This window comes from Mugil cephalus, chromosome 10, assembly GCF_022458985.1.
Source record: "Mugil cephalus isolate CIBA_MC_2020 chromosome 10, CIBA_Mcephalus_1.1, whole genome shotgun sequence".
Taxonomy (NCBI): Eukaryota; Metazoa; Chordata; class Actinopteri; order Mugiliformes; family Mugilidae; genus Mugil; species Mugil cephalus.
In genome coordinates, this window is record NC_061779.1 from 15,809,740 (window position 1) to 15,833,659 (window position 23,920).

A 23,920-nucleotide genomic window follows, 5' to 3' on the forward strand; every position below is an offset into this window, starting at 1 on the left:
GAAAAATGTTATCAGATTCATGCTCACGCATACTCTGAATTTGTCTTGGTGTTTGATGCGATAGAAACAGTAAAAAGAAGAAAAAAGATATAATATAAAATTCATTAAAAAAAATCTGGTTCATAATAGTAAAGGAAATATACAGATTGTGGAGGAATGTACAGGCTGTAGATGGGGTTGTATGTTGGTTGTATGTGGGTTTACATTAAAATAAAATATAATGTATTCTTATGGGGTTTTTCAAACATCTGTCTTAGCAATTTATTCAACAATTAAGTTATTTACTCCATTAGTGGGAGTAACATGTGCCATAAACAATCTCTTGACATAACTCATTGTTTTTCTCTAAAATCACAATGTGTTATTGTCATTTCATTATTACAGTATTCCAGTGTTTAGACATAGCCCACTGTAGCCCATATTTACAGGGAGATCATGTCCTTCATTTTTAATAAGGTCAACATTATGTAACTTATGTAACTGCCACTAAGTAGCAGGGTTTTCCTATTTGTATTATTTTAATATTTATGTGTGTGTTTAAGCCCAGGCAGGGTGGCTGATACCAGCATGTCCTTGTGTCTTTTCTGTTTTTGTTCTCCCTTTAGTTTCTTTCTTCATAATACTCATAAAGCCTCGTTATTGTTTTTTTTTTTGCTTAAAACAGATACATACTTAATGCATAGTGGATGCAAATAAGTTTCAGTAACTTTGACTTTAAAAAAAAAAAAAAAAAAGAGGAGAGGTGGGTGTTTCGCCTTTAAGAGTTAAGAAACTTGAAACCTTGTTTGCGCAACAATCAGTGCAGCTCACAGCCGCCAAAGTGTCTAGACTAGCACATGATGGTAGTCAGCCAATGGCTCCACCGCTCTCCTCGGGGGCCCCGCGTGTGTGTGTGAGTGTGTTTCTGTGTGTGCGCGTGTGTGTGTGAGAGAGGAAAAGAGAGAGGGGGGGAGAGAGAGAGAAAAAGAAAAAGAGCGAGAAACGTAGAAAGAAAGGGATCTGGGCTGCAGTTTGGTTTAGATCTGAGCAGAGAAGCAGGAGCGCTATCCAGTCCCGGACTGATCCACTCTCCGTGTAGTTTGAGCTCGCATGGATATTTTTTTTTTTTTTTTTTTTTTTTTTTCTTTTTGGTTGGGATTTAAATAATTGTTAAAAAAAAAAAGAAGTGCACTGACATCTGAAGAAGACGGCAAGGACCCTGACTTCTGGTGCATTTTCTTGGGATTTAATCGCATCGAAGTACCTCATGCTGTACGTGCCGGTGTAGAAAGTAGATCAGAGGCTGTTCAAAGTCGGGAACTGTTTCAGGCTGCGAGTTGGGTCGAAGCTACTGGCTTTGGATTATGTTACTCAGTATATTATGTTATGTTATTATGTACTCTACTTTTTGTATTCGCTCGTAACAAACACAAAAGCAGTCCATTCCGCAGCGATCCCGGATAATAAGGTTTGACTCGCTCGGTCGTTTACAGTGTGGTCGGCTGAATGAATGCCTTTTGATCGGAATGCTGAGGTGCGTTCATTTCGCGATTTTGTTGTAAATGCAACAAAATTGCCTTCACTCTTAATGTTGCGCTTTTGCCACCAATGCTCGTCAGTCGGCTGTGCATGCACTGCACGGCACTTCACCCTCATTAATGTTTTGCAACGACCGGAGAAGTATCTCTAATTTTAGGATATCCGTACCACAATAATAACAAAAAAAAAAAAAAAAAAAAAAAAAACCCTTATAGGTTTTCAAGTTGTCGTATGTTCAGGACGAAACGCTCAGGTCTTGTGCGGCGACTCTGGAGAAGCCGTTTGATCCCAGATAAAGAAGGGGAAGATGGAAATGGCAAAACTAGTGAGGGCTGTAGGGACGATCTGTTCGGCAACAACCCAGAAAAAATTCCCAAAACGGAGTTCAGACCGATGACCCCGAGCGTATCTCTTGTAGGGGACATAGGGGGGGTGTGCCCCGTGGAGAGCGGCGGCTTGGGGGTCACGTCGGACCAAGATGGGGGTGCGGTGTGCGTCCACGAGCAGGGGAGCCCCCGCTCCATACAGGACAGCGAGTGCAGGACAGTGACTTGCTGCTTATTTAAAGACCGGGACCACTCCGAGCTTAGGGGTCCAGAGACGGCTCAGGGTACCGGGGATCCAGGGTCGTGTCACTTCGTGCTGAGGAGCCTTGGACCTGGAGACGGCGGCTCTCCCGAGGCGCAGGAGGCGATGCCACGCACGGTGTTAGAGCAGGAACTGAAATCGGCCACGCACTCTCTGTTGAAACGGCTAAAGGAAAAGGCGCTGGATACCTTGCTAGAGGCGGTGGAGTCCAGAGGAGGGATGCCGAGCGACTGTGTTATGATTTCCCGGACGGAGCTGAGGTTGGGCGGCCATGTGGCATCCCCACAGCTGCTTGTGTGTAAACTGTACCGCTGGTCTGACCTCCAGCACTCGGCCCAGCTCAAACCGCTCTGTGAGTGTAAGAGCTTCGGGGCCCCCGACAGTCCAACAGTATGCTGCAACCCCTATCACTACAGTCGACTCTGTGGGCCAGGTAAGGACACGCAAAAACGTCTCGTCTCCAACTTAATTATTTCATATTTTTCTGGATGTTCCTCTGCTCAGGAATGGCTAAGCACATTAGTCATTTGTGTAGCTATTTGACATTTTAAAGCTAACCATACAGCGAGAGCAATATTAACAGATCAGAAATCAACTTTCAACATTGTAAAACTGCAAAGGGCCTTTAAATATGCTCTGAAAATCTTTGCCTGTCACACCTTTTTGTTTGTCTACTATTGTTTGGTTTATTTTTATGCACTGTATAGATAGTGTAGGGCTGGCCTTTTGATTACATAGTTAATGATTACCACAGTCATCCTCGCTGCACGTTGAGCAATGATAATCTGAAAGGGAAATGCACAGACAGACCAGAAACGGGGAAAACTTTGTGTTGGTCTGATTATCAGTCGGCGTAAAATATACTTCTATCAGTGTAATATGCGTGTGCGTTTGAAGATTTCAGTGGGCAACAGTAGGATTTGAAGAGTGTTGTGCCACATGAGAGCATCCCTCACACTCGCCTGGCACATCTGGGCCTTCAGCATGTGTGAATATGTGACTGTCAGTACAGCTGCTTTCAGTTCCTACCTCATTTTCTCGCAGCTATGGCACGCATGCGATTGTTTTGACCAACACAGAGATTTAGGACTTGTCAGTTTAGTTGGTGTGTGGTAGAGGACTAAGCTTGATTTCAATCAATGAGCTATCCCTGGCAGAACTTCCCTGACCTATATTAAACAGATTAGGTTTTGGCAGGGGGGTGGGCCTGCGATTTGGAAAACCTTAACTGCTGGGCCGCTCGACCCTGGTGACCCGATGACAACGCCTGTATCATGTGTAAAGATGCGAGCGTCTGTATTTCTGTCTCCTCACTGGCACAGGAGGTGGATTTTCCATAACATCCATGTTTACTAGAGCCAGCTGGCCGTGACAAGCACTTCAAAGTCATGAGTCCAACAATATCAGAATTCATGTTGAGCAAACATAGGAAACGGATGTGGATTTGTTCTGGCATATATGCCGTTCGAACTGATCGGAGCTGATAACTCCCGCGTTTCGCTGATAAACCACGAGGTTTAATCATTAAGGTTTTTCCGTGTGAGTTTTATCCCCCACTGAAGCTACCAAGAGGCTCATACCCCATATTGGGACTCAGGCTCGTAGTAGGCATAGCTCACATGCGCTCATGCGTGGCCCGATAGAGCTGGTATTTCTTTCACGCTATTCAAGAAGTGGGGCTTTGAATCAAGACCTTAATCACCGGTCTTGACAGTGCTTGTAAATGGGGACGCAAGAATGACAGAAAAACATTCAGCACTCGCAATAGATTTTCTTTCTGTTTAAACACTATGCAAAAAAAAAATGCAGAAAAACTGTTTTCAGTTGCGGTTCAGCCTGCTCTCGGTTTCATGTTAGAGTTTTAATAGAATAAAACAGTACGATTGTGAGTCAGAAAGCTTGGATTGAAGTGGACAAAAAGTTTTCCCTTTTATTTTGCCAGGCATTATACTTTTCGAATGAGATCAGTTTCAAGTTGCGCTTTAAAAGCCCTTTTGTCCTGAGGAGGTCCCCTCATGCTATTTAGGTGAAGGAGTGGTGATAATATACAGTTTGCATACTACTGGCGCCAGACTGACTAGCTGTGTATCTGAGTGACTGAGTTCAGATCCTGGCAATTACTGCCGCCACTCTTAAAGGACCCGCTGCTATTATGCTTTCCTCCTTCCCATTTTCCCTGTAGGCGAGGTCACAGTGCGCTTGCAAAGTTTTCTTTCCTTTGTGCTTCCCTTCTTGAGCAAGTTATTTTCTTCATTTCTTCTCTTTTATTAAATAAACTCAGTGTCTTTGAACACAGTGGAGCTAAAAAAGCAGAGAATTACTCATATTTAGGAAACTACTCATCAAAAGTTATGGTTATAATCTGTGGTCGTAGTGATGGCTGCTTTCCCTCGCACAATCTGTGAAACAAATTGTCGCTGTTGGATTCATTAACTTTTTAACTAGCTTGCAAACGGGACGTTCGGGGTTTTGCTGTGCAGACTCAGAGCTGTAAGAGTTAAGACGTGGTCTGAAGTGAAACTGTTGAGTTGTGCTGAAGCCTCTGTTGTGGCTTTAATTTCTATGTGTACCGCACTTTCTTATTAAAACTTTGAACAGGGTTTCATGAAGAATGTAATGTAGTAAGAAGCGTTTGGATAAAGTTTATCAGAATCAGAAAAGATTTTATTGCCAAGTTCATTTGTACACACGAGGAGTTCGCCTTGGTGGTTGTTCCATAAAAAATATAAAATACGATCAAATAAAAATAATGAATACATAAATACTGGGCTCATTATATGTGTAAAATCTCACCAAGTCAGTCATCGTTAGATGTTTATCTTGTCCTGTATGTGTCTTTCTTACATTGTATTAGCCACTTGAATCCAAATATTGTTTCGTAACTGTCATACGGGCCTGAAATATTCATTAATTGTGTTACAGAGTCACCCCCACCCCCTTATTCGAGGCTTTCCCCTAATGAAGAACACAAGCCACTGGGTAAGTGATAAACAGACTGATGAACTCTGTAGCACCTGAATCATGCTTCCTGTGTCCTCCTCAGTTATTGATCCTCATCTGGATCCTGCTGTTAATATGTGCTCCTTTGTGTTGTGGCTTGAATGCAAGTAGTTGCACGAGTTGATTTAGTAGTGTTTTATATAATCATAAATACAACTGTTTAAAGCCTGTTAATGTCAAATTGCATTGCAAATAGGTTTAACTGGGAGAAACATGAATATAGTAATGTGGAGAATTTTAATGGCTGTAATTGGGCACCGTGTCGGGCAATTTACATGGTAGCTCTGAGAGGGGACTTTGGCCAGCATGTGGCCCGGTGTCAGCATGCCAGCTAGAGACAGTGCAGATAGTTTTAATGTGGGCGGTTCAGTCAAAATTATTCATTCAACAGTGCGATGCCCACGGCTAATTACTGGATTTTCCAACCAAACATTGACCCCGAGAATATGTCAGTTAAAAAAAATAAACAAATAAATAAAAATAAAAAATTAAAAAATAATAAAAAAAACCTTCACGACCTTCATATTCCATCAAAGTCTTAGGTGAGGTTTGCAGAAAGCAGTGAAGAAGGCAACATGGAAAACAAATATTCATGGTCTGGAAGCTTTTGCCACAATAGGAACTGGATACAAATCCCAAAGAGAGTTGTCAGGAGCTCATGACACTACCAGAAACATTTATTGACGGTCATAAAGGTCAAAGTATACTGACTTTAGGGGTTGACTAATTACACTTATGCAGGCTATTTTTAGTACTTTCACGTTTAGCATTGCATCATAAGAATTAACCTTTCTCATAATTTACAGTGACTTTTAATTATGTATTTCCTTTAAAGGTTATTTTTGGTTGCAGCTGTATGTGCTGGGTGCTGCTGGCACTGCAGGCCTGTGGTTTGCGGATGCATTTAGGAGGATGTCATCATATAAAGCCTGAAGTTGCCAGGTTATCTGCTTTGGGAAGAAGCCCAACGTGGTGTTAATTGTTTTGGATATGATATGAAATTCACTTCACACTCGGTTTCATGTTGAAATGAAGACGTGCTCGGAGGAAGCCAGCGAGTCTCCGTAGCCGATGATGGGTTAGGGCGAAGACAAGCCGCTGCGACTGTTTGTAGATGCGGAGCTAATGTCTGTTTTCCTCCCCACAGAACCGTCAGACTCCACATTGTCTTACACTGAAACCGAGGCAGCCAGCTCACCAAACATCACGCCGGGGGAATTTTCAGGTGGGTCTATTTTTACAACCGTCATTAGCTTCAAAATAAGAAGAATCAGGTTTTCAGAGCATTTGCTTAATGATTACTAGACGGTTATCATCCAAGAGGAGCTAGTCTGTAAATACTGAACTAATTTGTATAACAAGAACATCGGGTTCTTGGAGAACTTTAAACTTTTTATGGGTTGTGGGCTTCTGATGTTTATTGGCACAGTAGCAGAGTTTTGAACGGTCAAATGAGATCTGTGTGGTTGGACACAAAGTACATAGCTTCTCTTTATTTAATTATGAGCCGTGTATCAGACACTTGATTTCATTTGAATGGATATACATGTATGCACAGTATGTGTGAGCAGCTGTTTGAAGTATCAGTGCCTCTGTAGTGGAGCTCGCTCTTAGGTCTCTGATTAAAACGCTGTCTTGATGATGAAGCAGTCCACGTGGGAAAGATCAATTATAAATGGATTGGGTGCTTTTCCTTTTCCCAGAACTATGATTAAATCTGATAGTTTGAGTAATAAAGGCCTACGTTCATTTGTAAATAAGAGATGAATTCCTGCCTCTCTGTGGTGTTCGTGTATGTGGTTGTCCGTGTATTTGCATAATTGTTTATGTATTTGCATATCTAAGCATGTGCCTTTAAGACCAAATGATTCCATCTGTGAATCACAGTATTATCACTGTCTTAAGTCAAAAAAAGTGGTCCTGTTTTTCTTGCTTTAAAAAGGTTGAATTTCTTCAAGAGTGTACTTCACCAACAATTTAGAAGTTCAGGGCGTGATGGTAGTTTCATTCTGGTGTTGTCCTTTAGTCCTTCTCATTAAGGACCACTACAAACAGTCCGAGCTTTAAAGATAAAGGTCTCATTGTGAGCGGGGCAGAGGTTCAGTGGGGCGTGTGCACTGGCTTCAGAGCTGGCCTCCCCTCCTCTGTTTTTCTTTCAGAAATATTTGAGTGGGATCAAACTGTAATAAGATCCAAGCTCGCTCAGAAACACACACAAGCACACATAGTCGTCCACATGCATGTGCGCAGGCACTCACAACTCTATCTGGCCTGGCTGTAAGTGGGCTGCAGGGAGGGGTGGGTCCACGGAAATGGAGTCGCTCCTGTGAATGGGGCCACACCAAAGGAGATGAGTAGAAACAGTGCTGTCCTCTGATTTGAAATGAAACACTCCTTTCTCATGGCATATAGCAAAACCTGCCCCCCCCCCCTTCATCCTAGGGCCACGGACAGCGTGCGCAGTATCATGTGGACGGGGGAGTCGGGAGTCCTCATTTTGGGGGGGCTCGCAAGGCAACAGCGTTTCCTGTTAGAAGGTCTGCCACGGCTCAGAGGGCCGGACGCTGAGAAGTTGACATGGCTACCTGGCTGCGAAGTATTCAGTCAGCGAATGCCCCCTCCTCCCCGGCGCACAGGCTGTCACCACCTCAGCATGGCCTGGCGACACTCCCTGAGTCAACAAATGAGGGGCTTGTCAGAGCGCGCACCACAATTCCTCGGAGACTGTGGTGAGGGAGGATCTAGACATGCTAGGCTTTGGTTTCTTCCAGCCATATTGCTGTTTGTACAGGCTGGCCCAGATAACTCTGCAATGGCTGTGAACACACTCAGCAAATTAGACATGGGTAAGAGAATGACCAGCACTCAGCAGGGTTTTTTTTTTTTTTTTTTTTTTTTTTTGTCCGGTGAGGTCATTTTCGGAGCCAGTGTGTCTCTAACGTTGCATTCAAAGTGTGTGATGGTTCCGTTGTTTTAGACACGAAAGAGTAAAACACTATGGGACTTTTTGTCAAAGTGTATCCCGTCATAAGACCAAGAGCCCAAAGGCCTCTCTTTAATGTCTCCTTACTGTGGTTGCATTAGCATACAGGCCTGTAATTAATATTGTCAAGTTATCCTGTGGTGAACATGCTACTGACCTGAAGATGACTTTCCCTGTGAATCCCCCCCTGCAGCTTAGGTAAAGAGAGCGTCTCTGTGTAACCAGAGTTGTACCACATCCAGACTCCGCCCCTTTTGCATGAACAAGTAAACCTCTTAAAAGCAAGTCTGGGGGGCACTGAGTGCTTGGGTGTAGTCAAATAATCAACTACAGTTTGCAGCCCAAGGCTACACCATTACCCTCTGAGGATTCTTCTGCTTCACACAATGGCAGAAAAACTGATCGGAACTGGTTTGTGTGCAAGATAAACTCGTTCTGCCACTCTTTTGGAATATGTTGAGTGGTGTTGAATGAGAGTTCTGTTTCTGCTTTAGGCTTCAGTGGCTTCCTAACGTGGGATATGCCACTTAAACAATACACTGTGTTGTGAAATTAATATTAGAGCTACATTTGCGTCTGGATGCGTTTATGTGATCCCTCTGGCTAGTTCCTGTGGTGGTTTAACACGCGTAAAATCTTTGCATGCAAGCATTTCTGAGAAGATCCACTCTGTGCACATTCTGGTATTGATGTCTGGTGTAATATTCATACCTTAAGATCCTGTGTGGTGGCAGACACTTGGACAACTCCCAGTGATTTATTTAAACATGGCTGTGTCACAATATCAGCCCCTCCTGGCACTTTTTTTTCCGTGGTCAGTTTACATCATAAGTGCTCTCGGTATCTAGATATCGTACCTTTAGTGCCGTGTGTGTCAATGTGCCTTTGCAGGTGCTGCATTGCGCGCCTGTTTCCTCACAGCCTGGATCTTGTCGTGTTGCAATGAATCCTTTGAAGCAGGTCTCATTGCTTCCTGTATGACTGTCTGAGGGGGTGTTTCTGCACATTGACTTTGTTATGTCAGTCACATTGTCTCTGACATTGGGGGCTCTTTATGTTTGTCACTGCTTCATTATGTTGCTGTTCTGGCCAGCTGTTGCTCTGAATGTGAGGAGGCAAGCCAAGACCTGTTAGGATTTCAGACACCGCCGATGTGTTTCTTTTTCTTTTTTTTTTTTTTTTAGATTGTCACTGCATGTAGTGGTTACCTTATTAGTAATATTTATCTAAATCTGTGAGCAATGCAGAAGTTCCCCAGGGCTTAGGCTGTTGTAAGACCGTGGCTCCAGTCTGCCTACATTTATCAGTCACTAGAGGTTGTGTCCTCAATCAACCCAATGGAATTTGTCAGCGTAACACTTTGTGTACACGCTGATGTCGCTGCGAGTTGAGATTACTGGGACCGGAGGACGTGCAGAGCGATGTGAGTCACTGTCCATTTTTATTTTCCTTTCCCATCCTGCAAACGTGGGGAAGTCGGACGAGAGGAGCGGAAAGAAAGTTGCCTGACGTGGATCATAGCGGCTGCTGTAGCGCTCGCTGGAGGACAGAGGGGAACAGCAGGTAGTCAGGGTTCCCACACAGTAATCATATATTTCTCTTCTCTCGTCTGCCAGTCTGTCTGTCTGTGGAAACACCAGCGCTGCGCCTTTAGACGTCTCGTCTGCAGACAGTCACTGTGGCACTTCCACTCTGTTATTGACTAATTCTTCCAGGCAGAACAAGGCATTCGGTAGATGGATGGGAACGGCCTCATACTTTGAAGAAATTTCTCAGAAATTTGACAGTGTACAATACCCTGGTGCTGGAGACCACAAATGGGCATCTGTAATTTGCGTTTTCTTCCTCAGTGTTCTCATAGAAGTGGAGACATACAGTCACAGACGTACGGTCACACGGCAGCAAATTAAACCGCTGTCAATACTAATCAGAGCTCGCCCGTCAGGAAGAGGCGAACAGTCAGGATGAAAACGTTCCCTCGGCCTGTGTCACAGACAGTGGAAATGCATGGAATAATTACACAGTCTAATCAAGGCATGTGATGCTTCTCTTGATTAAAGCACATTAGACTGGGACCATACTTGTTGATCTGACTTTGAAGGCATGTGATACCACTTGAGCCTAATTAAATGGCATATCTACTGTATACATCTGAAAAGTGTTTTGGATAGATCGCACCGCTGAAACTCTCTGAAATGTTCATTTCATTTTTATTGCGGCAATCCCGGCATTTTGCAGATGACTCTTTATTTTTCTTTTTTTTCCTTTTCTGAGCCTAAGTCGAATCATGTGTTCCAAAAATGTAGATGTGCTCGTTTAATGTCAGCAAACGCCGTGTCGCACTTTCTGTCCATGAGTTTTTAAGCTGTTTTGCAGACGTCTATCGTTCTCGGTGCAGCGGCGGTATTCTGACACTGCAGTGCTCACGCAGCGGTACGGGTCTGCTGGTAGTCGGTTACCCGTGATGTCCCCCTGCCACTCGGAGGCATGAGCCCCTGCCTCCATCCTGCAGACCCCAGTGTGAGGCAGCCTGGGCTCATCTCCCTCTGCAGCCTGGCACATGGCCTCAGGTTTCCACCGCAGCCCCGAGCCTTCCCAGCGCCTGGCCGCCCACACTCCCTCAGGAGCCCGAATGCTCCAGGATACGGGATGTGGAAATAATGTGACTCGAGTGCTTCCACCCTGCCTCCTGAAATCAGGTTTTGCGGATTGTTTATTTGAGGGGAAGGAGGCCTCAGACAAACATCCTGTTTTAAAAAGCTGCCTGGGTTTTGTAGCTGTGTAGGGCGGTGAATTGCCCCTTTGACAGCGGGGGGAGACTCAGGAATGTTGAAGAGAAGGCCAGCATCTCAGGGGACGTGAGGGGGCTCTCCTCACCCATTTGTCATGTCCAGTTTGTCCATTTTAAGCTGGGGGGGCGGAGGGTTGCAGCTATACATCCTGAAGGGTGCTCTATTCTCTCTGTAGTGGGCCTGTACCCACAGTCCTCGTCTCAAGTATCCGTTCCTGTCCTGGGAGGCTGGCTTCCGTTTCCCCTTACGTAACATACATACACAGAAAAAAAAAAGAGCCATTGATAAGAGCGATAAGCCCATTTTTCATTTTCCCTTTCTCAGCATTGTTAGATTGTGGTGTGTCAGAAATTCGCTTTCAACTTTTTTTGGCTTGAGTTATGACATTAGGGATCCTCAGTATAGTTCACCAGAGTCCATATGGGCCGCTGGTTTATAAATATAATGTTTTTTTTTATTATTTATGGGCAAGTGTGTTGGTAGTTGCAATATGTTTGCAGTGTAGTTTGTCTCTCTTTGGTGTATAACCAGGTATTCTGACCAGTATATTATTAATATCTTTAAATCTTTCGTTTTGCAAATGTGTCAAGGCTTCAGCCAAGCTAAGACTTAACAGCCTTTAGCCTTATGCTAGTGGTACAGAGACCTTCCATGTGTGTGCTGTCTTTGTTACGCAGTCTAAGTATGAGTTTGACGTAAGCACTTTTTTAGCATCTTAAGTTGTCAAACAGACGGACAGGAGAGAGTCTAGTGTCACTGTGTTTTCTGCTTTGAGATTTTCAGGCAGATCTGCCAACACGGGTCCTAGATGTGGTGAGGTAATGTGACCTCTACGTGCAGACCGAAAGCCAGGCTAATCTAAAGCAGTCCTCGGAGAGGCCTGAAACCTCTTACATGTCAACAGAAACTTGCCTGCGGAGTTTTGTATTTATCTGTCTCCGCTTGGCAAGCCAGTGTGGTGCCAGGGCTGCCGGGTGTTTGACTAACTTCTGAAGGGCTCACAGATAAAGATAAATCTACGGCCTCATGCAGCACGGTGAGCCGACGCTCACAGTGCTGTGCTTGTCATTTGATATACTGAGCGTACAGTTGGGAAAAGGTGCGCTGCGTTTCGTTTTAAGGCTCACCACACAGAGTGAAAGTACAGTCAGTAGAAACAACAAGACGTCTGCTGTAATTTTTTGCCCCATATTCTGCCTTAGCAAACAAAGTGAGTGAGCTAATCTTAACATGTGCTCAGGGAGGGCTGCTGTTGCCATCTTCACTCCCCTCACACCGCAGCGCAGCACCAGCCTCCGCCAATAGGGCCATTCATCCAGCTCGGGGCACAGGGTTACAGCAACAAATAAAGAGCGCGCAATGCCATTAAAAATGTATGGAATGTCCAACTGTTAGTTTAGCATTTTAGTGCGCCTCTTCTCAAAGCTGAGAGGGGGAACAATACTCCGTTTGAGCTGGCCTTCTGTAAACGTGTTAGCCTTGCATCGCCTGGCATAGATTAGCGAAGGAGGTGCCAGTTAGTTGGGGATGCTGTTTTTATTTTCTGACCATTTTGCCCACAATTATAAATCCAGACACTGGCCCGGGCCGGCTATGATTTAGGCCTGTGGTCTGATTGCTAGCGAAAATAGACTTAAGATTTTTTCCCTTCCTCCCCAGAGGAGCATTGACAGTTGTGCCTGAACCTATGGCCGTCAGTATTTTTAAAACTCAGAATAGCCGGTGCATTCTTTAAGCCCCGAGAATGCTGTGTGTGGATTAACTGTAGGGGCCCGTGTCATTCGACATCTCTACACAAGCCTTTTAGAGCTGGAGGGAAAGGATAGAAGATCATTGTTGATTGGGGAACAGTGACCTCACATTGTCTCTCCACTGTACGCTGTGACAGGATTTTTTTTTCCCTTCCTTATCTTGAACGTGATCTACTTGAGCTATATCTTCATTCCACTCCCTTGTCCTAACATGGGGCCAGCTATGATAGACGCACTTTGGCAGCTTTTATCTCGTTCCCAAAAGCTGATACCTTTCAAAACTGACTAGAAACCCTTCATTCTGGTACAACTTGACAAAGCGAAGTGTATGCTGAGATCATGTTTTTGCAAGTAGTAGTTACTACAAGTTGTAAACATGCTTATGCGAAAACTCTCATTGATTGTGTTCCACAGGGAGAATTATATTTACTTTTGTCATGAGTGTTTTACTTATCTTTTATTTGTGTGCATTTCTAAAGTCTTGGCGGCGTGGCTCGGTACGTGCAGTCAGGCTGTCGCATTTCAGGGTACGGTTTAGATTAGAGGTCTGGCTGTAGCCTCCCCCTCTTCCCCTCTCTCCGACTGCCAACACATAATTTACTTAATGAAATCCTGCCATTCCCTTTAGCTTTGAGATTTTTTGCAGATGTTGACAGGGAAGGACTTTGTGAATTATTGGAAATGTTCACTCCTGCATTTTTAATGAATGTCTTGCTTGTTGTGAACGGGCTGACTTGTCGGAGATGGGGCGGTGGGTGGTGGTGGGGGGGCGGTGGGGGTAACAGTTGTCTTTGTTTGGGGAGCTGGTGTCTGGATGCCCGCGGTGGAGCAGTGTGGGTTACAGCGAGCAAGTGTTGTGATTGAAACAGAAACTCTGGTGCCACATTATCCTGACAGAACACATTCTTCTCGCAGACTCTGATCCACTGGGCCAATCAATAGAAAACCATTGTTTGAACGGCAACTCTGTCCATCATAGCTGCTCCACCTCCCAGTCAAGTGGAAACCAAATACATACCTTTCGCCTTAAATTAGTCGGACTAATATAACTGGTAATAATAGAGTTCCTTGTTGTTATTAATTTGAAACCAAGGCTTCGAGTGTATAGGGCAGCTAAATGAGCTTCCTCCCTCGGCGTAGGGTCAAGAAAAGTTGGTTAAGTTAAATAAAACAATAGTACCGTGAAAGGTTTTCAGTCCCCTTGACGTGCGCTTCGGTGAGAATTCCCCAAATAAAGATCTTAAAGCGGCCTTCTCGCTGCACCCCCACCCCCCACAGTCCTAACCAGAGTAGGAAGTTAGGAGGCACAGCGAGGGGAGGGGTTCAGGAATGTGCAGGGTCCCCTCTACTCAAACGCTCCAGCCTACTTGGCTCGAAAACCTCCCCTCACACACACTGGCAAACAAACACATTCGCGCATGCACACACAACACACAAAAAGATAGGTTGTATGAGGAGGTGAAGGAGCACAGCCACCCAGCGGGACGTTCGCCGAGTGTTTGGCTTTCGTTTTTTTCCCTCGGACTCCGCCGGACTTTAAGGCTGCCTGTAGATATGACATATTCACAAACATCTCCCACAGTTTTTCACCGAGCTTTTACATGCCCTGAAAGACTCTCGTAGGCCTCACTTGGATCGCCACCATCACTTGTGCTTTATGTCTCTGACATACTGCAGAGCTTTGGAGGAAATGAGCAGCACATTTTCTTCACAAGAAAAAAAAAAAAAAACGGGAGCCTTCTCCCTCAAACCAGCAGCCCCGCTCACTCGCCCAGACGGCTCCTCCGTATTAGCCTCCGTAGCTTCCTGTGCTTTTTACACCCTCTGTTGTTTATTGATTCAATTTATGGATTCTGTTAGTTATCTGCTATCAAGGGTACAGCGCTTTTCCTCCCTCATGGGGTCATCCCTAAACAGAAACAGAGGGAAAGTGAGGAGGAAGTGGATGACAATGTAAAGCATTCCCATTGTGACCAGCAAGGCTCGGTGACTGGATTCAGTTTCTTGGGCTCCCGCAGTGCTTTCTCCCTGCATATATCTCTGTCTCTGTATCTCTCGTCCTCTCTCGACGGAGAAAGGCCAGACCTCGGGGAGGAAAAATCCATAGACATGTAAGAGCAGCTCCAGTTAGCGTGTCTCTCTGATAAAGCCGACTTTGATGGCGGTGATAGTCCAGACGCCAGCCTAAATGTGGCCTGCTCAGGGGTTGCAGTCGGCCTGTGGGAGCCATTGTCTGCAGAATTAAAGCCATACCGTACTCTGAACAGGAGGGGGGAGGCTTTTCGCTTTAGCTCCACTTTGCTGTTTAGGTGTAAAAGAAAGTTAAATCAAACTAATTGTGTGGGGGGCGGGTGAGAGGGCAGGAGTGGACAAAAACAAAGAGTTGGTTCTAAATTTTCACACACAATCACAGTTCAGACACACACAGTCCTCAGACCCCCCTCCCTCCCCACCACCAGCCCCCTTAGCCTAGAGCCTATCAGTTCACTGGTAGAATCTAATAGCTGGAGGGGAATCTAATCCTTGGCACAGGATGAGAGGCCGCTGCTCTCCTCCCCTCGACTGTACCGGGTGAAGGGACAAGCTACAGTGTTTTTTCTGCTCAGCAAAGTTTCAGAGGACTGGGTGCATCTCTGTGCCGCTCTGGATTAGGAGAGATGAAGTATAATGGGGGTGGCCCCGGAGCTTGGTGGGGAGATGTTAGCACGGAGGGGAAGCTGTTGTTTGTCTGCCTGTCCCTGACACTCGGCCTCCCATTCATCTCACTCCAAGGCTGCGGAGCTGTGTTTACCCCGGGGCAGCTCTTTTCTGCTTCTCCCTCTGCCCTTTCTCCCCCTCCCTCCACCGCCGCCGCCACCCCCCCCCCCCCCCCCCTTTTTGCTTTTCATGCTGTCTTTAAAAGCATTACTGGATGATCATCAAGGATTGCCATTGAGACTTTCAAGCCCTCATTTTTGTGTACTTAACAGTAATTATCCTGGCTCGCCCACAAGTGCAGGGAACTCATCGCGGGGTGAGCTGTGTTTTTTTTCTCGTATGTAAACCTGTTCAAGAGGTTTGGGTAAATTGTGTTTAATGTAGGCGTATTTAAGGGCGGCGTGATTGGCATGTTGGTCCTTTGATGACCAGTTTTTTTGCTGTCAGCCCACGACAAATACATGTTATCTTAAGTAGAGGAATGTAACTGTACAAAAGTGCTGCGTTTCCATTTTTTTTTCTCTTTTCTTTTTTGCCAGTTAACTTCCCATTAGACGCTTTTCACGTAGGGGTTTTACTGGTAATTTAGTGTTTTCATATTTCCGTTTCTCCACCAGTAATTTATATTTTACCTCGGCCTCTTGTTGCTGACATTTCTCTGCTTTTTTTTTTTGGAAAAAAACACTTGAGCATGTGTCACTGTTTACTGTCTTGGGTCCAAAAACTGGTCTGATCTGAGGTCTGTGCTTGTTGAAAGATCTGATGTCCTGCTACTGATAGCGTGAATTCCTCCAATCAGAGCGAGCGGCCGCGGGGAAACGGAGAAATCTGCTTTTTTTTTTTTTTGTTGTTGTCCATGGTTTCCATGGAGCGCACGTCTTGTTATGGAAATCAAACTGTGTACACCAGATTCTTGATGTCGGAGTAGCATTTGTTAAATATCTCTGTTTGCTGTGTGACTGTGTGAGGTACGTGCAGATACAGGCGTCCCAAGGAAACGTTTAATTCACTAAAATGTGAGAGTGGACTTTAATATTTTGAGTGCCGTAATCTATTTACTCATTCTGTGTTGCTTAAAGGGAAGCAACGCCGAGCCTGCCCTTATCATATTGTTCCAACGCCGCTAGCTGCATTATTCCACATATTTCCTGTTGGCCATGAAAACGTTTATAAACCAAATAGCTCCCGCAGATTTATGTATCTCCGCTGTTTTATTCCAGCTCTGTGAGACTGGTTGTGTAAGGAGCCTATTAACTCCTTCACATGTTCGGATCACGGCCTCTGGCTGCAGGAACAGGAAGTGTAGCATCCATACTGCAACGGCGTTCATTGACTCTAAGACTGACACTAAGAGGAGAGGCTTTTGAGAATAAAATAACAATAATAACATGCGCTACTATTCTAATGGGTAAACGGAGCTGTTAAAAGGTGGCAGGGTTAAATGGATGCAGAGCGCCAGTAATTGCTCCCAGACGCCGTGGCTCCACCCTGAGCAGACCCTCTCAGAGCCCAACATGGAGTCTAAGAGAGTTGGGTGTCCAAGCTGTGGTCACAAGGGAAGGAGACACACGCCCTCCCTTCACCGCCTCCTGTCTGAACTTTAAGATTCGGTCTGCGCCTCGGTCTGGCGTGTATCTGCATCATTTTATTATGTACATATACTACTAATTAAACCTGGCGTCACACTCTTTTATATCAGTTTGGAAAATGTAGATAAGCTTTCACAGAACACACAAACGTGGCTTTGGAGTCTGCACATCTGAAAGCTCTGGCTTGGCTTTTGTTCTTCAGGAAAACTTTGTAGAAATAACGTTGCGACGGGGGCTGGACAAGTGGTGGCAGTAGTGAGAGCTAATGAAGCTAACTGAGGTAAAACCTATTAAGTCGTCAGTGGTTTAAACGCCTGTTTCAGACGTGTGCTGAAAACAGAATTTTTAAAACTTAATGTAGAAATAGAAACAAAAAAAAACATGCCGGATGATCCTCTTCCCAATCCAAACAGACACGTGCTTGAAGGCACACGTAGACGCTAAACACAACAAAGCGACAGGAAAAGGCCTGGCTCTCAGTGCACTCATTGTCCTCTGTCAGGCTCAGGGTTAACATTAAATACATTCCTGCTCATTCCTCGTCTTCCTGGTCATCACAGTCTTGCCCGGCTATCTTTGTTCTGGGTTACGCGTGAAAGTTAGTCAGCTACTACTGACCGAATACTTTTGGCTTTATTGTCGCCGTCCAGAAAGGAGGAGACAGTAGCCATTTGGCCTTTTGTGTTTCTGTACACAGTTTCAAAGTGAGTTTACCTTGATGTGTGGGCTCCATTTGATTTGAGACAATGGAGGGCCGTAAACGAGTTGGGGTTGAGTTCTTTGTGTGGCTGCGCCGTGCTGCAGTGAAGCTGAGCTCAGAGTGGAGGAGCTGGAGTGTGGAATTCACTAATGGCACATGCATGTTGGGGCCCCTGAAGAGAGGGGGTCATTTCAGCCATCAGTGTGTGCGCAAACACACAGAGAGCCTGTCTGCAGCTTCCCCCCCACCTCCGCACATCCCCGCTCGCTCGCTCTCTTCCTCCCCCTCCGTAACACGGAGAGCCTTGAACCAGCAGGCGTTTTGTCCGTGCAAGTCTGGTCAACGTTTTTGCTAATCTTTGTATAAACTTCGCTAGTGTGGGTCACTCAGCAGAAAGGTTTAGTCGGGCGGGAGGTGAGCAAGCCATTTTGTTGCTGTGTGGATCTGGGATGCTCCACCTTAAAGGCGTTTGTTAATGGGGCGGGCGGTCATTAAGCCCTGAGAGCAGAGAGGCTGAAAGGAATGGGGCCACAGGCCCAGGCTTTAAATCCTCTGTGCCAATAGACTCTCTGAAGCAAAATAATGGCATCACTCTGTGTGTGAGTTAATGGGAGCTGATAGCATGAAGGCTGGGGGGTCAGCGGGTCACGGGCTTGTGCTAAGTTGTCAGGGAGCTGAATGCCGTCCCTGGGCCCACAGCAGGGGGAAGAGCTGGGTGGAGGGGGAGGGAGACCCCCTGCCTGGCCCTCCCCCACCTCACCCCCGCTCGTGTGGAATGCGAGGAAGACGAGGGAAGGGGAAAAAGGGGGCTCCCTCGTGCTCCTGGAGTAAAGTGAAGGACGGAGAGACGGATGTGAGATCATGTGCGCGTTTTATTCTCTTCCGTCCTCATCGTCTGTCTTCTCCTCGTCCTAACACGGTTTTTATGAGTGTATAAATGTGGGACCGCTCTGAGCAGCGTGGACTGAGGCAGCTACTGAAAGTCGTCAGTGTGTGCGTGTCTTTTCAGTATGGTGAAGATCGAACTCCACCTAGGGAGCAGTAACTCTCCTCGGAGTGCTGAGGGCTGTCACTGGAAAGAGTTCACAGACTGCAGCCATGAAAACCGAATTAAGAAGCTGATTTACTGGACAGAGATGTTTAGGAATGAGATGCCAGCTTTGTCACACTTGCAAGAGGAAATAAAGTTATTAAAATGTATATCAGCAAAACATTTACTTTTCCAAAAAGTTGCAGCTCGGGTTTTGAATCCGGGCCCTACCAGAGTCACAGCTGCAAAGACTTATTTACCCATTTTCAGTGGGGGCATTGAGTGTAGTCCCTGTTTCACTTTAGTAAACATGATCTGTTTTGAGAGTGCATGTGTGAGCAGCAGTGAGTGGCTCTGCTGGGTGGTCAGTGTTTAATCATCACAGTGACCTCTTGAGGTAAAGTGGGGAAGTGCAGGTGTTCAGCCGGACTGACCTCACTACACCCTCCACCCCCCAGGATATGTATAGTAGCCCCGTGTGCGCTGGACAGAAACGCATGCAGTGGTATTTATACAAGGCTTAGATTTCAATACAGTGCATCCTTCGCTATTTATAGTGTGGCCATCTGCTCCGAACAATAAAAACAGATAGTTAATCCCTTAAAACCCAAACCTTCCTTTTTACTGGCCCGTGTTTACTTTTGTTTATGTTTCGTTTAACGGCCGTGTCTGTGTCTCTTCTAGATGCCAGTATGTCACCAGACGCCCCGAAGCATAGCCACTGGTGTAACGTGGCGTACTGGGAGCACCGCACTCGTGTGGGCCGCCTCTACACAGTGTACAAGCACTCCGTCAGCATCTTCTATGATCTACCTCAGGGCACGGGCTTCTGCCTGGGCCAGCTCAACCTGGAGCACCGCAGCAGCACCGTTCAGCGCACACGAGGCAAAATCGGCTACGGCATCCTCCTCAGCAAAGAGCCGGACGGCGTCTGGGCGTACAACCGCAGCGAGCACCCCATATTTGTCAACTCCCCCACTCTGGACGTGCCCAACAGCAGAACTCTGGTGGTGCGAAAGGTGATGCCAGGCTACTCCATCAAGGTGTTTGACTATGAGCGTTCGTGCCTGTTGAGGCACACCACGGAGGTCGACTACCTGGACGGACCCTACGACCCCAACAGTGTGCGCATCAGCTTTGCTAAGGGCTGGGGCCCCTGCTACTCGAGACAGTTTATCACCTCTTGCCCCTGCTGGCTGGAGATCCTCCTCAACAACCATAGATAACACAGACGGACCCCACAAACTATCCCAAATATCATCTACCTAGATTTAATATAAAGTTTTATATATTATATGAAATATATATTATACTTGTAAATACGGAGTCATTTTTACAATGTAATTATTTATGTATGGTGCAATGTGTATATGGACAAGAGGAAAAAAACGGAAAATGCACTTTGGCTTATATATATTATATATATAAATATATAAATATATATAAAAATAAAGAATCTTTCAATACCAACTTGAGAAATTATACAGCAAAATTAGGATGAGCCTGGATTTGGTGTATAGTTTTCGTATACTATTAATATCCAGACAAAAAGCTAACACCATTCACACATTGATAATAAAGTATTCGCATAATGAATCTCCTTGTTTGGTCTGTATCTGTAGCTCCTTGCATCAACATTTCCCTGTAATTTATTGTCATTGTTAACAAGTGTATCAGTATATCAGCATGTTATACCAGCTTCCTCAACCAAACTGGACCTGATTTATCTGAAATAGGTGCTTCGCAAATGATAGCATACGACTGCTGTACCGCGATGTGTAATTGTGTGGCAGTTTCCTTGGAGATCCTCGTTTCACAGTCAACTCACTGGGAGCAGAGCGAGCAGAAAATCGCCAGCGCAGCCGTTTCTGTGTTAATCCCGGTCATTGTGAAGAGTAGCGTGATGCTTCGGGCATCGAGGAGTCATTAAAAGGCTCCGCGGGCGACTGGCTGATAACTGTATTTGCGAGATTTTCAGACGAGCTGGGTCAACTGATCCAGATCTCCTTGAGGTCCTAAGGAGCCCCGGTAATGAGGGCTGAGAGGAGATGGAGCGGTAGAGGACAGTGTAGGAGGAAATGATGAAACGCTCCCGGCAGTTAGGCAGCCCTTCCAAAGGTGTTCTCCTTCGGCACATCATCACTGACCCACGGGCCTCCGCAGCCAGCTCGTCTCACGGTGGACGTTATAACTGACCGGGGACGCAGCGCCTTCAAACCACCACAGTGATGCTGGAATGTGTGCAGAGAAACCAAGAAGTTTTACAAGCCTACTGGAATCTTAAAAACTACAGCCAAGCTGGATGTGGTTTAGCTGGCTTCCTTCATAATTGCTGGTATTGGGTTGTCAGGTTGGCGGTGATGGTAGAGGAGGAGGTGGGGTGGGGGGGTTGCGGAGGTCTCTGCCAACATTTAGCAATGGAGGCATTCAGTGACACTCTGATTCTGGTTTAATGAGAGCAGAACTGTGAAGTCTGAAGGATATGCGTGTGTTGTTTTTTTTGTTTTTTTTTTTAAAGTGGGTTCTTTCAGACATCAAACCGTTGGATGAGCTTTTTGAAGCTCGTGAATGACGCGCTTCAAACGGAGAGAGGAGAGGAGGTCCTTTTCACGGCAGGTTGTCACATTTCTCGGCGAAAATACTTTAATTTCCAGTTGTGCGCGCCGCCGAGTGCAAGCGTCTCCGTCCTTCACCCCCTCCATAAAGGCTCAGACAGCCTCCTCCAGGCCTGCTGTCTGTCTGGAGCCAAGACTGTGTAGAGTTCAAACAGCAGAGAGGAGTGGCTCCACTCCGCCTCTGTCTCTGCCTCCGCTCTCTTCCCTACAACTGGGGGCCATTATCCCGCTCCTTTGTGTCTCTGTTATGGGAAAAGGGCCCACATCACCACTGGAGAGGAACTGGCAGACAATTATATGGGGTGGCGAGGAGCTAAGACACATAGTGAGCAGATTACACAAGCCACCACAGAGCGTATGAGAGGGGGCCTAATTAGACAGGGCTGGGGAGAGGCCAAGCGACAATACACATCCACTGTGGCTGCATCTCTGGGAAGGCGCCTGCTCTGCTCAGCTCCAGAGCTGGAATAGTTGTGGCAGGAGGACTGTAACTCCGGGGCAAGATGGAGGAGCGAGGGGAAAAGCCATGTAAGCAGCTTTGTGAGCTCAGGAATGGTATTGATTAGCAGGGCCGCAGCCCTCAGTCGTTTTCTGGAGAAGTCTGTGTCGCTCTGAAGACCCTTCCCAAAAAAACTAAAAAATAAATTTTAAAAAAATTGCCGCCATTTTGTTCTACCGTTTACGATATACTTTTTCTGGGGATTATAAACGGATGTTAGCGCGAAGGCGACGTGGTGGCAACCTTCAACGACGAACGAGTATGATATAGAAGCGGCGCGGCGCGTGCGTTTCCCGCGCACGTCGGGCTTTGCTCGCGGACGAGCTGCTTTTTAAAGCTCGCAGTTTCGAAACCCTGTTATTATGGCTTCTGTCCTGCCAAAGCCTCAGTGCATTCCTCAGACTGTAGATTCTTGTCTGAAAGCCTCCCCTTAGCTCTGATTCCCCATGTTCACCGTTGGAAACAAAGGCCCGATAATTACAATCACTTTGTAAAAGTCAGCACACCTGCAAAGACGTCACCTGGCTAGGAGCTGAAGGGTGGTAATCTCACACTCCTCTCATGAGAGGCTAGAGAGTTAAAACAGACAAAAATAGTCTGTATTACAAAGTTAGTGGGTCATTTGAGCCAGGCAGATGTGGAAATAGCTCAGCGTGCTACTACTGCTGATGACCCCGTCCTGCACATCTGGCCCCAGTAAAAAAGCGCAGTGAGGTAATAGCACCTTTTGAAACGGGGAGAGATTACACAGAGCGCCTGAAACACTTCCTGCTCTCTGTCTCTCATGAACGGCGGCCCGCGGAAGTCTTCTCACCTCGGCTCAGGGTGTTAATTACGGCTCCTCGCAGCTGCCATGCTCGCCACTTACTAGGCGTGCTGACACATGCGAGCGCGCAGGGGATCCACGCTCTCAGGGGGGATTACGGGCTAGCACGCAGGGTAGGATGGGAAAAGGGAGACTTTTTCTTTTGGGTAATTTTCCACCTTAATGGGCGGAATTTAAGGCGGCGGCGGCGGCGGTGGCAGGCGGGCGGATGAGACGCGGTGCGAGTTTTTAAATACCCTCTGCGTTGCTAAATGTCGACATTTTTTTGTTTGCGTCTCCTCGATGACAAACCGTGATTCTGCTACTGTGCTGCAGGCCTCCTCTAACCGAGCCGGGAATAGACCATTGAGTAAGCACTTAGGTGGTTTTTCAGAAGCCAAAATCTGCCCGGTCCTGATGCTCTTCTGCAGATCCCACCCTCCCCTCGGTAATTACAGGGTGCACAGGGGCCTCTCTGACGTACGAAAAGGATTTATTTTAGTGAGTTTCCACAGAGGTTAAAAGAATGCCACAGTGTGAGCACACGCACACACACACACACACACACTAACACTAACACACACCCCTAGGCTCAATTCTGACAGCATTTATCAACTGGAATCATAAGAGCACAGCGGCCCTTATTGTGGCTCTCAGGTATATTAAATATGTCCCGGGAATGCTTTAAAATCACATGTCAGCTGCCGCATGCAACTTCGAGAGGTTTTTCTGTAAATCCAGTCGTCATTTGTTTGCATTTTTTCTCCCGAAACCTTAAAGGCCGCGTCAAACACAGTAAAAGTCGCTCTCGACTGTAACTGCTACACTCTCAGCCTGACTGAGTGCAGGCGTCCAACCGCTGGGTTGCCTAATCTAGGATGTTTTTTCCCCTTAAAATCTCCAGATTCAATCTTTAATTTCACCCCCTACCAGAGGACAAAGTATCCTTCTCTGCAGAAACCGCTAGAATTCGATTTGTTAATGTTTCATTTTTCTTGGGGAGTCTTCTTCTGATCTCATGAAGAGTTCCGTTGTTGAGAAAGTGTTTGCTGTCCTCTGTGCGACGCAGTCTCAGAAATCTCTCGGATTCGGGCTATACGGGCCTTTAATAGAGTTGCTTTATGGGCTATAATCAAATCCCTCCAGAGCCCTCTGCCTAAACTATGAGGCAACAGTACATGAGTGTAGTTCGCTACGGCGGTGCTGAGATACATATTTTTATGCCTGCATGGTTGTGGCGGTGCCTGCCTGTGGGTTTTCTGGAAATGTTTGAGAGAACCAATCAGGAGTCACTTTGCACTTTGAGCTAAGTAATGCAAAATGTATTCACTTAACACGGAGTCTCACATGTTT

General features: G+C 46.2%; 1 protein-coding gene across 2 annotated transcripts; it reads left to right on the forward strand.

Annotated features, from left to right (window-relative positions):
- The first annotated feature begins 844 nt into the window (after window positions 1–844).
- Window positions 845–20,244, forward strand: smad6b (SMAD family member 6b). 2 transcript variants are annotated; one of them, XM_047596856.1, is made up of 4 exons: window positions 856–2,539; window positions 5,029–5,085; window positions 6,254–6,331; window positions 19,333–20,244. In XM_047596856.1, exons 1-4 carry the CDS (start codon window positions 1,750–1,752, stop codon window positions 19,872–19,874), a joined length of 1,467 nt encoding a protein of 488 aa, XP_047452812.1. In that variant the 5' UTR covers window positions 856–1,749; the 3' UTR covers window positions 19,875–20,244. The 2 variants fall into 2 exon arrangements, with proteins under 2 accessions (XP_047452813.1, XP_047452812.1); XM_047596857.1 differs by lacking the exon at window positions 5,029–5,085 and having other exon boundaries at window positions 845–2,539.
- The last annotated feature ends 3,676 nt before the right edge of the window (window positions 20,245–23,920 follow it).